The 12,876-nt window shown below is 43.2% G+C and overlaps 1 protein-coding gene across 5 annotated transcripts in view; it reads left to right on the top strand.

Annotated features, from left to right (window-relative positions):
• Positions 1–12,876, top strand: part of LOC128782167 (phospholipid-transporting ATPase ID-like) — an 84,002-nt gene that overhangs the window by 9,622 nt on the left and 61,504 nt on the right. For 2 of the 5 annotated variants that reach the window (XM_053932370.1, XM_053932366.1), the window contains exons 1-3: positions 2,277–2,373; positions 2,744–2,901; positions 9,802–9,880. In XM_053932370.1, coding sequence (XP_053788345.1) covers positions 9,838–9,880 — 43 coding nt within the window. In that variant the 5' untranslated portion in view covers positions 2,277–2,373; positions 2,744–2,901; positions 9,802–9,837. Of the gene's footprint in view, positions 1–2,276; positions 2,374–2,716; positions 2,902–9,801; positions 9,881–12,876 lie in introns of those variants that run through there. The other 3 variants (XM_053932368.1, XM_053932367.1, XM_053932369.1) reach the window with 3 other exon arrangements.

Here is a 12,876-nt window from a genome sequence, read left to right as displayed (position 1 = left end):
GAGAGTGGGCTGAGAGCACCCTTTAAAACAGTGTCAGTGAGGTTTCAGATTCGCATCTTGATCACAGCTGAAATGCTGCAGAGGCTGGAGGACTGGAGGTCATTTTCCCAGATAAAGTTAGTGGATAAGGTCTTAATGGCATGAATTTAAATCCATCCCACCCTAGTCAGCCCTCTCTGGCTAGTGGGCATTGGGAAAGTAGAGGATTCAAAGGTGAAGGAGCACGGTATGGAGAAGGCTGCCTGGCCAGGAAGACAGCTTGTTTAGTGGAAAAACTACAGATTTAACTTCATCCCACCACTGTGGATCATGGCAAGTGACTGCTGCCCTGTTGCATCTGTCCAGCTGAATCTCTGCCCAAACCGTGGTGGCTTCAGGGGACAACTCAGACACACAGCATATGTGTACATCCTTTATAGAGGAACTGAAATTTTGACAAGTGCCACTGCAGGCAGCAGTTCTCATTGGCATGTTTGGAAATCTGCAAAGGAGGATGCAAATTGTGTGGCGATGGTGAAGATGCTATCCAGGGAACAAAGTGGACAAGAGAACCCAGAGCTGAGTTCATAACCCTGAGTCACTCCTGCTCTTCTGAGTGCTTCCATGTGTGTTAAGCTTCCCTGCGTGAGCAGGTCCACTGGAGTCCACAAGGAAAGCATAGCTGAGGGAAAAAGTCATATTCAGTGTATGTGAGATGGATTTTCAGTGCCAAGAAAAAACATAAAACGGCCTACTAAACTTTTAAAGTCTAAACAAGACCCAAGGCTGGGTGATTTTATGGTTGGTTCCACTTATGTGTCAAAGGAAGGAAAGAAGAAATTACTGTGGCTGAGGTCAAAGTGCTAACAAGCAAGTATAAAGACAGCAGCAAAGAAAGTAGGAGTAGTGTAGAATAACTCGTAATCGACCAAAATGTCATGAAGAAAAGGAGATGAAAGTTGTAAGAAGGAGGAAAACTCCAGAATGAGGCAAAACCAAGGGGTTCTCCAATATGTAGAAGGATCCAAATTAATCCAGATCCTTGTACTTCTGCTTGCAGGAAAAAAGTGATACTTGGGCTGTTGCTGTTGAAACGAGGTGTAGGTGGCAAGAAAATGAAAAATGGCTAGTGCAAGGGGAATTTCTTCTCCAGTTAGATGCTGTCAAGGTCATAATCATCTGAAAATGACCTGGATCTTCAGGAGATCAGTCCTATGTGCCACTTCCCATGTTAGCTCTTTGTATGTATGTTTGAACTAGGAAGCCAATTCAGTGAGCATTGTCTCAAATTGGTGTAGCTTGGAATATCTCTGAATCATAGCAAAGGGCACAGAGTCTTTTTCTTCTTTCAGAAATTGCTTATGGTGTTAGAGTGTCCTCTTCATTGTCACTCTGCTCCTCAACCTTCATGACCAGCACTGGAGCACTACCACTGCAGCTTCCAGAGTCCTCTGTACCTTTCCTCTAGACTACAGATTTCATTTAGTAGAAAATACTCTTTGGCAAAGCCTTGACTCTTGTGTTACTATAATTAATGAGCTGATTAATGCATTCAAGTGAGTAGGTATGAACTTAAATTTAACAGTGTTCGTGAATTTCCCTGTAGGAAAACTCAGAAGTTGATGGGAAAAAACAGACATGAGTACACATAGAAATGCTAAAGTTTCTTGTGTTGTCACAATACATGGAGATGCTCCTGGCAGGCATTACTGTGAACATGACTATGTAAAGAATATGGTGCTTTAAAAATAATTGCAATTCACAGGTAATAGGGAAGCTAGAAGTGGATTAAAGTTGTAGTTGCCCCAGTTTTGGTCTGGAGATTAGAGCAGCTGGTAGGTAAAATGCCAGCTGACTGACATGTAAAAGGGCACTGTGACGTGAAAAGTCACACAACTTGGGAAAAAAGTTAATATTTTGTTTGTTGAAGGTGGGAAAATGGGGTGGGAAGGTCAGAAGGCTCATGAGAGTGCTGGGGGGTTCTTGTGAGGAGGGTCTCCATGATCACAGTGTGGTCAGGCAGGTGTCCCAGAGGGCAAGGGAACGTCATGCTCTCGGGATGAGCAAGCAGTTCGGCACCGAAGCAATCCTCTGGCTGGCTGGAGGAAGCTCTGTGGTTGAGTTATGCAATTGTGCTCTATGAGGCTTTTCTCTGCAGAGTTTCTGCTACTCACAGCTTTGGAAAGTGGGTGAGGTGGAGCCTTGGGATCAGCTTGTAGGACTGTGTCTCTGGGTTTAAGGAGTCCTGACCAACTCCAGTGTTATGGACACAGAGAGAGGGGCTGCTGCTAAGAAATGGATCCCTTCCCAAGATTATCCTTTTTGAAAGCAATTTTATATGTTGGACTCTTTACTCACTTGCTTTCTTTCTGAAGGCTTCCACGTTGGCAGGAGGTAGGTAAAGCTAGCAGCTGTTGCCTCTGGAATTAATTGGGGTTCCCCAAGCCTAGGTGCTGTGCTTTTCTGCTTTACTCTTTCACAGTTTGTAGCACTGAAGCATTTTATTTTTAAGAGAGCAACTACACTCTCCCTCTCTACAGGAAACTGAATATAAAAAAAGAAAAGGGGAGGGAAAAAAAAAAAACAAAAAAAAAAAAACAACCAAAAAAACCAACACTTGGCAAGGAGCCAGACCCAGTGACTGAAGAAGTAGGGAACTTGGGGTAAATGTAGTTGCCGGGACATTGTATGTCAGAGCGAGTCAGCGGCGGATTTTAAGGGTGTCGGAGAGGACACGCGATGCCCATCTCACAGCGCAGATAAGGTTTGCGTCCTTAGGTGAATGTCCTGGCACTGCGACTGCGAGCGAAGCTGTCGGTCTTGGGAGGGGATAAAGCTGCGTGTAAATGAGAAGAGAGGAGTGTACCGGAGTGCTATGGAGGGCAGCAACTTTGTTGCTGTGACTTTTACAAGCCTTCAAGGGTAAGATTTAACGCTTTCCTTCCGCTCTCTTGTTTTTCCTGCCGGTTTTGTGGTGGTGGGGGGACAGAAACTTGTGGGGTTTGTTTCGGACCCAAGTATTTTGCAAAGTTTAATCATAGCGCACGGGGTTGAGCTTTGCCTACGGGCGAGCTGAGAGACGTCTGGGTGGAGTGAGCTGAGCTGTGCATGATTCCAAGCAGCAGCAGCGACAGCAGCAGACGCCCGGGGAAGCTGCTATTGTTTGTTTCAGAGGGATCAGACTGTGTTTCTCTTTGGGAACCCGCTCCGCCGCAGCTGATGATCCGTAACTTGAGCGTCGTCGCAACTAACTTACCCAGAGGAGCTGAATGCAGTTTTTTGACTGCCATCCTGGTGTCAATTTAAAGAGTGTTTTAATGAAGACAGATGGAGGATGTTGGATCATTACTTTAAGACGTGGCAGATAACAGACTGAGCCTGTTTTCCATCAATTACAGCTAATTGCATTGGCACATTGGAGTGTAGGAGTGGGAAAGCAGAGTTTCATGGGTTTCTGTATATATAGACTGGAACAGCACCAGAAAATAGCTTTAGGGCTGGCTCACCTCATCCACGATACCTCTTCAGGTGTGGAAAAAGCAGGGAGGTTTCAGGGATACTTTCAAACTCTTTGCACCAAGTCAGTAGATTTAAACTAGAGGCTACATTACTGTTGTAAACCCTGATGGCAGGAGTGATCACTTACAGTACTTTAAATTTATTCAGAGCTTTAATTCTGCCAAATCTGATTTCAGTCCTGAAAAAGAGTAGTTTTTTGATTCAAAACACACATTTTGGTTGTCCACTCTGCAGCTCACTTTCTGTGTTTGCAAAGCAGGGAGTGGTACAACACATGCTATTCCCTGTTTTGCTCTTGAGGTATTCAAACACAAGAGGATGTAAGGAGCGGTGGAGAACATGCAAATAGTAACGTAATTCAGTGCTGAAAGATGATTAGTACTAATTACCTCTAATGGCTGAAATTTTTGCGTCTGCTTTTGGTAAGGAAAAGCAAATGCACTGCTTGCTCTCTTTGGAACAAAAATTTGACAACTTCGACTGAAACAGTACAGCTTTAGTTCAAAGGGGCCCCTTGGCAAACACGCCTTTGTGTTTGCCATAGGAAGGTCAGTTTGTGCCAGGTGTGCCAGGCCTTAGTGCTGCTCTTACCAGAGCCTTGGCAAACACTGCACTGTGATGTCCTCCTTTTGCAACACCTGTGAGTGATTGTGGCTGTCCAGCTCCAGCATATGACATATGGCTAATCAGGCATGGATAAAACAGGGAGGTTGAGGACCCGATGTATTTTAAATCCTTAGTATTTTCTCAAATGTGCCTCCAAATCCAGTGTAAAGTGATACATGTTCAAAATTTAGGGACTGAGATCTCATATTTAAACATCATTACTCCACCAAGAGCAATGAGTGGTGAAAAGAAATTTTCAACCTTTTTTGTGATAATGCTTACTGCCTGGGATCTATTTTCTCATATGTTGAGTTATTGGTTGGACCATTTAGTAATTTAGCATGAAAAATAATAGAATTCTAAGATTGGTGGGTATTTGTAATCATTACATCATCTAAAAGAAATTTTAAAGAAACTAAACTTTTGTGCAAAAACTGACCTGACCTGAAAAGGTGAATGGAGGTATGATATGCTTTCTGAATTTGTACCTGCACAGGGTTGTTTGAAGTTTTTTGTTTGTATACATACCAAAGGCTATTTGGTGGAAAAACTGACTGGAGAATCTTGTTCTTCTGACTAATTCTCCTAATTTCTGGGGGCTTGCTTGTCATACTTCAGCACAATTCACTGCCCCCTCAGATCTGATATGACCACTGCTTGGGCAGGAATTTCAGTCTGTACTGAACTACACCCCATGATCTGGATTAAAATAACCCTTCCAAAAATGATTGTATTTAACATGGATCATTTCACAGAGTCTAGGAATGAAGTGATAGGAACAGAGGCACCAAGTATATTCTAATTCATATCTATCATTGAATCTGATGTATCATATAGCTTTGTCCAGAGAAACAGGGCCAAGAAACGAGACGTGTTTTCCATCCACAACATCTGCTCTGCATTCATCCAGCTTGTGCCATCTCTTTTGTCGTTTTGCCACTCAAGGCTGTGGTGGTGGAAAATATCTCCCTCCTTCTCCTCCAGTTTGCAGTACAGCCCTGAGTGAACCTTTGCAAGGCCTACATGTTGTAGCTCATTGCAACTTACCCCTCATGCAGAAGGAGCTTTGCAGTTGTGTTCTTAAGCCAAATCATTGAATTGTGGAATGGTTTGGGTTGGAAGGTCCTTAAATATCATCCTGTTTCAACTCCCCTGCCATGGGCAGGAACACCTTTCACTAGATCAAATTCCTCAGAGCCCCAGCCAGCTTGGCCTTGAGCATTTCCAGGGATGGAGCACCCACAGCTTCTCAGGGTGGCCTGTGCCAGTGTTTCATCACTCTCCCAGTAAAGAATTTCTTCCTAATATCTAATAGAAGCCTACTCTCTTTCACTTTGAAACCATTCACCCTTGCTGAAAATTCCTCTCAACCTCTCTTGTAGCCTAAGTACTGAAATTTGCTCTAAGATCCCACCAAAGCCTTCCCTTTTCCAGGCTGAACAACCCCCACTCTCTCAGCCTGTCTCCACAGCAGAGGTGCTTCAGCCCTCTGATCATCTTGGTGGCCTCCTCTGCACTGGCTCCAGCAGGTCCCTGTCCCTCCCATGCTGGGAGCCCAGAGCTGGATGCAGTGCTCCAGGTGGGTCTCAGCAGAGCAGAGCAGAGGGGCAGAATCCCCTCCCTCTCCTGGGTGCAGGGCTCTGGATGCAGCCCAGACACCTTTGGCTCTCTGACTGAGTGCACACAGCCAGATCATGTTGAGCTTCTTATCCACCAGCTCCCTAAAGCCCTTCTCCTCTGGTCTGCTTTCAAAACCATTCTCTGCTCAGCCTGTACTTGGCATTACCTTGACCCACCTTGCTTCTGTCTCTCTTAAATGAGGCAGAATTTGGTTTGTGAGAAAACATCACTTCCCTATTCAAGAGCTGTCAAAGCAGCTTCTCATTGTGGTTATTGAAATACCCAGAGGCCTTGATCAAACTGTCAGTAGCCATTAAGCAGGTGGATTGTCTTTGCAGATGTGCAAGCGATACAGGACAGCTCATAGAGCCTCATGGGTACAACAGTTTTCTATGTTGAGAAGTGATAATTTATTTGTAGCTTGAACTCCCAATTCCCTGTAAGAATTGGGAATTTGAACTTTAAATAATTTCTGCTATAGGTCCTGAAAACATGGGGTTGTGTTAAGCTGAGGGGTTGGACCTGCATGAGTGCTCAAATACTCTGAGCCCGAGTTGATTACTGACAATGCAGTGTACCTGGGGTAAAAAGAAATGAAGAAAATCCAAAAATAATCAAGTGGAAAATGGAACAACAACAATTAAGAGTCCAGAAGGGCTGACACAGACTGTGGAAAGCAACTAGAGGAGACTGAAGCATCACTTCACTTTGCCTGACCATAGCTGGTACCAGGGAAAATTAACTGGAAACAAACAGGAAATTGTCTTTTTTCTGACTGTAGAATGTTTTTTTTTTGTGTTTGTAGGTTTTTAATTAACTCAGGAAAAAGAGACTATGAAATTGTCCTACCAAAATTTGAGAAGTACTTAATGCCACACAACAAATGAAATATGAGATAACCTTTTTTCCCCGATAATTATTTTTTTTTCTTTGGAAAGCATAAAGAGAAATTAAAACTGTAATTAAAATAGATGTGAGTGATAGGAGGTTGATGACCCATCATTGCAAGTTTGGAACGGAAACAGAAGCTCAGATTTAAAAATAGGAAAATAAAGAAAAATGAACAGGGGCATGAATTTTGATTACACATGAAATCTGTGGGAAAATACCCTGAGGGACATTGTTGATAAATACAAGTGCAAAGATGTTGGACCATGCAGGTAGAATTGAGAGTCTAAAATAACCCAAGAAAAAGGACCTGGGGCTGAAAGGCAGGAAGAGTCAAGGTCAGCCAAGAAGCACATCTGTCTACACAAGCTGTGATAAGTGAGACAAATGGGAGCAGTACCTGTTGCTCCACCAAAGGGGACAACTTCACCATTACTTGCTTGTGTTTCTTTTCACAATGGCAGCCAGTGGTAAACAAACTCTCAGACTGAAAACAGACACTTAGAAATGTGACAGTGTACTGTCACAGAGGGGGTGTGAGCAGACAGCCTTGCACAGAAGCTACAGCCCTTGTAAGAGTCACTTTCCTCTGTAAAGAAGTATGGGGATTAGATGTGTGAGTCATTAACAAAGCAGGAAAGGAAGATATTTGCAATATTATGAAAATAAAGGGTACACCTCAATGCAATAGGGGTGTGTCCAGCCCTTAATGCCATCATCTGTGTGCCCATTGAATACTGACACATTTTCAAATGACATTGTGGTTTGGGCAAGTCAGGAACTGAGTTTTGCCTAGAGGATCAGGTCAGCTTGGGAAGGATTAATACATAACTCCTGGGATTTAACTAAGTGACCAGGTATGCCAAGTCTGCGTGGTGGCAATGACGTAGTGGAGAGGTAATTGCTACAAATGGATGTGGCCAAGTTATCTCCCACATCTGCCCTAAAAGGCAAAGTTTTGGGGGAATTGAAAGCCTATAAGGGTATTTGTGCTGCCATGATGGTTACTTAAATTTATTGCTGAGTGAAGATGGTCAATGCATGCAATGCACTGAGAAGCTGTGGAACCTACATGCTTTCCATATCAAAACACTGTATTGTTTCTTCTTCTTCAGTGATGCTGCAGTCCCACCAGAAACCAGGGTTCAAAGAATCAAAGTAATTAACAAAAGCCATGTGTCAGAGCTGAAGGAAGTTTCAGGTTTTTGTTTGGAAGATGTGAAAGTCTATGTTTGTTTCATGTTTTTACTCATAAAAGAAAGCTTATAACCACCTTTGCTTCTCTGCTCCCCCAAAAATAAAAACATCCTTTTTTCGCCCTCTGCTGAAATTATATGCCTTGTCAATTGAGTAGACAGCTTGGAGAGCTTTGATAGCTGGGGATTGTTTTTCTAAAAAGTTTGGAAAATACATGAAGATCTAGGGTTCATATGGGTCATGTAATCATCAATATGATGATTATAACCAGTTAACCTTTTGCATATTTGTGCTGACAGTAAGGAGTGAATTTTGTTTTTCTGAAATGTTTTGCAAATACAGCAACATCCAGAGTTCATATGGATCATGTAATCATCAATATTTTGATTACAGCCATCCTTTTGCTGCCAGGATTACCAGATCAGTGATTATCAGATCTGTGACTCCTGCTGCTTTAGGAAACCTGAGGTCTCTACCTCTATGTGTATGGGGATTGTCTCACTCTTCCAACCATCTTATGGGGAACTCTCTGTCCTTGTTAGTAGGGTTTTGTAAAACATAATAGTAATTCTAAAACGTGGAAGAAATATGTTGAAAGTGATAGACTGAGGTCAGGGATGGAAAGTAAGTTTGGTCAGCAGGGTCAAGAAAGCTTTAGGTTGTGACATTGCATATTTTAACTTTAAGTAGTTTGTTTTCATAGGCAGAGAAATTCTGGGGAGAGGTGGTACCAAAGCCTTTGTCATGAAGAGCAGAAACAGTTGGATGAGTGAATAGAGAAAGGACATCTTCCAAGTAGAGTGGGTACAGAGAGGTTCCCAAACCCCTCACTGAATTCAGATTCATGCAACTGCAGCTGCTAAATACAGCTTTGCTGGAGCATCTAGAGCATAAGTTTGACGTATGCAAAGATTGTAGAGTTTTCCTTAAAGTTTACCTTTATTTTCTACAAATGCATGATGCCCAAGCTCGCACTGGTGGTGTTGTATCAGGCTTGCATTTGGGCAGTGGCATAGGCTGTTTGCATGTGTGCATTTCCAAAATATGACATACTTGTTATTCCTGTCTCCTTAGGCACCCTTGCTCTGCATGGAAAGCATAGGATAAAGTGCAAAAACTGCCTTCTTCTGTCACCTAGGAAACTTGTTCTAGGTAGACTGTGACTCAAGTGTCTCAGTTTGCCTCACTGACCACTTAAGCAACTGGTACAGTGTTCTTGTTGATTCAGACTCCTGGTCACAGAGCAATGCCAGCTTTTCTCATGTTCACAGATCCTCTAGGTTGTCATCACCAACATTACCTTCAAATCGTTTAAATAAACTTGTCTGATGATTGGGACACTGAAAATTTCACTACCAGCCAGTTTTTATGTGATTTTTTTTTTTTTTAATGCTCAATTCCTCTGCCTATCAGGATATATTCAGGGCCTCAAATGCATTTCTGGTGCCTGTCCTTAGCTTCTGGGCCAGGTAGTTTGCAGCCAGTGGAGGAGAAATTTTATTCTAGTCTGCCCCAATCATGCAGGATGACCAACAATGGACAACAGTGTGAGCCAGCATGTGTTGAGCAGAGGCGGATTTACAGGAAACCAGTGCTTCCCGCTGCTTCTTCCTCTTCAAGGAGGCTGGCACTGGCCTTGCTCTGGGTAGACACGCAGTTCCTCTGTACCTTAAGTACAAGATCTGGGTGTGTATTTCTCATTTTGATATAGCACCAATGTAGTGGAAATGTCCTTTTCAGTCTCTCCTCCACTGACCCTTTCTTTGTGCCATGTCAGGAGATGAATTGCCCAGCATGTCCCAGGTAAGGTAGCCCACTGATGCAGTGCAACCTGAAAACCTAAGATTGTTTTGTATTTTAACGCATTCTAGATGATAAACTGTGGCTGTTGGCCACAGTGCTTAGGAATTTGTTTCCCCCATTTATTTGGCATAGAATGACATGTATGTGCTGCTCTATGTGTTGTGAATTGCCTTCTCTTTTCTCTTTCAGAAGTTCCATGGAGTTGGACTAAAATAAAGTTTTGGGATGTCTCTATTTGGATTAAAATTTGGAAAGAAGAAATTGAAAGGTGAGTGTGGTCTGGTAATGCCATTGTCATGGGAGCAAAGGAATGTAAATACAACAGATGTGCCAGTCCCTGAGCTCCTGTTTGGGAGCATGTATGGCCCAGAGCAGGTGGGGGAAGATACACTTTCTTTCCTTTTCCTGCATTTCATACTGTCTTGGAGGAGTACTGCAGACTGGGTGCCAGTGAATGGGGGCAGTTCTGCAACAGGACCAGCTACAGAGTTTGTGCACTGTCATGACACATGACTGCTTTGGGGAAGTTGGGTTTTGGTGGTTTTTTTTACAGGAATCCTTAGTGGGAGTAGGTGGATGAGCAATGCACAGTGCAAAGGTCCAATGCAGTCTTTGGATGATGAAATGTACTGGTGCATCTCAAATTCTGTGCTCAATTTTGAGCCCCTCACAAGAAAGACTTTGAGGTACTGGAGCGTGTCCAGAGAGTGGAAAAGAAGCTGGTGAAGGGTCTAGAGCACAAGTCTTATAAAGAGCAGCTGAGGGAGCGGGGGAGTGTTTAACCTGGAGAAGAAGAGGCTCAGGGGAAACCTTATTGTTTTCTAAAAGGACCTGAAAGGAAGCTGTAGTTAGGCAGGGGTCAGTGTCTTCTCCCAGGTAACAAGCAACAGGACAAGAAGAAATGGCCTTGATACTCCAGGGGAAGTTTAGATTGGATATTGGGAAAAAATTCTTCACAGAAAGGGCTGTCAAGCATAGGAACAGGCTGCCCATGGCAGTGGTGGAGTCAACATTTCTGGAGGTGTTTAACAGATGTGTAGATGTGGCATTTAGGGACATGATTTAGTGATGGAATTGGCAGTGCTGGGTAAACAGCTGGATTTGCTGATCTTGGAGGTCTTTTCCAATCCAAACAATTGCATGATTCTATTTTATGATGGCAATGGCCCAGATATTCCCTCCAATCAGAAACAGGAAGAAGAGTAAATTAGAGACATGCACCCTGAGAGCACAAACATATGTGCGCCCTGAGAGACCCAGTGTGCAGTCTCTGGTCGGAGATCCAGGTCTGCAGACATGGTGAAGAGGGAAAGTCTCTAACCTTTCCTTTCAGGGTGTTCCTCTCTGTATTTGATGAATGTGGAATTTCTGCCCTACTTGTATTTTGACAAGAAATTCTTTTCCAACCTCTCCGAGCTCAGAGGCCTGAACAGCTTTTTCCCAGGGGTTTATTTTTGCAATTGTGCAGCTATTTCCCCTTCCTGGACCAGGGCAGACTGTGAACCCTGGTGTTAAGACAGGGGCATCCGTTTGCTTCTCTGACAGTCCCAGGAGAGGAGGTTGTGATTGCTCCCAGGGAAGGATCTCTGCCAGCCCCAGATCTTTTTCACCCCATCTTGGCTTTGCAGATGAGGGAGCACAGGTTTGTCTCTCAGCCACTGTCACTCAGGGCACCCCCAGTTGTAAAGCAGTTGCTGTTCAGATTATCAAAAAGATTCTGTTGCTATATTAGGAAAGTGTTGTGTTTTGCCTGGGCCTGGGCCTGGGTTTTAGCAGGGAAGGGTTCAGCCCCCCCTGCCCTCAAACAAATATTTGAGAAACTCAGATCTTCCTAGATATAAACCCTATATTTTATTGGGAAGAATATTTCTTTTCACATCCAATCATCAGTTCAAAACCAATGAAGGCAAACTGGGAAAAGTTCAGAGGATAAAGGAAGCAGAGGTGATCAGAGAATGAGGAGCTTCCATAACAGGAAGCTGATAGTGTTTTCTCCTCCTCTTGTGTTTTTAATTATTTTGCCTTGCAGCCCCAAAGTAATGATTGCTCCTTGCAAACATTTAACTAGGTGTAAATGTCAGTATTGAAGTGCTATTTTAATCTAAGAGTTTATAAGTCTTTGTAGAAGTGTTTGTAGAAGTCCAAAGGACTGTCCTGCCTGAGAGCAGGCAAGGCCCTCCCACAGGGAACATCCCGTGTGCTCATTTTGGAGGGGCAGTACTGCTTATGGGAAGACCAAATTTCTGTTCCAAAAACAAAGTTGGATGACGTTTAACCTTGCCGAAGCACCATGCTCATGAGATGACTTTAATTGGAGGGAATGGATTACCTCAGGCATCAGCTGCTGGACCTGGGATAAGGATTGCTCCCATGAGATCCAGCATTTCTCCCCAGCAAGGCATGGTTTCCACATGAGTTGAGATGCAGGTGAAATATGATAGGTTTCGTTTAAGAGGACAGGTTACATGGTCTTAAGTTTCTTGGAGATAAGGGTAGGCTTTTAATGGTCTCAAGTTCTTTATAGAAGTTTATCAGGAGTGTAACTAAAACGCAGCTCATGTTGACACACAGAGATGCCTGGAGGAGACCAGCTGCTGGATAATGTTGGTGAAGCTGTTCCAGCTGAAGCAGGGAAGTACACCTCTTAGATAAGCAGCAGAGATGTTTCTATGGAAAAGGTGCCTGAGATCTTTTACACCGTGGTTTAAACTACAGTGAACATGGGTGGAAGAAAGAGGAAGGGGGGCACTTCTAGTTCATCGAGTGTGTGGAAGGATGGAATCTGAAATGCAAGGAATTCTTAGAACTTTGGCCCTGTAAGTTAAAGTTTAGAATTAAACACAGGATTTGATTTGAGACCTTGGAAGAGGCTTCTGAACTAGAAGCAAGAATGTGGATTTATAGTTTGAAGCAGAGACACCTTAAGTTAAGAAGAAGAAAGTTTAGAGTTTTAGATGTAGGGGGAAAAAAGTAGTTACAAAGGTTCCAACAAGAAGTTTGGAATGCAGTACTGTAGGCTTGTGTATCATAGCATGATTGACTAAGTACACTGTAGCATGAGTGCATAAGACAAAATATTTAAGGATTGGGTCAAAAACATAAATATCCTTGTTGGTAGTGTTTTATTGGTCAAGAAATCCTTAAAAGGTTTTGTAACTAGGGGTTTTGTGACCTTCTGAACCATGTAGTAAAGCTGTGAGCTGAACTCACCCTTCCTGTCTATGTAGAAGATAAAAAAAAAAATCACATAATCAAAAACAACTC

Source organism: Vidua chalybeata, chromosome Z (assembly GCF_026979565.1).
Source record: "Vidua chalybeata isolate OUT-0048 chromosome Z, bVidCha1 merged haplotype, whole genome shotgun sequence".
Classification (NCBI taxonomy): Eukaryota; Metazoa; Chordata; class Aves; order Passeriformes; family Viduidae; genus Vidua; species Vidua chalybeata.
Note: the sequence above shows the minus strand (reverse complement) of the source record. Positions and strands in the feature narration are given on the sequence as shown.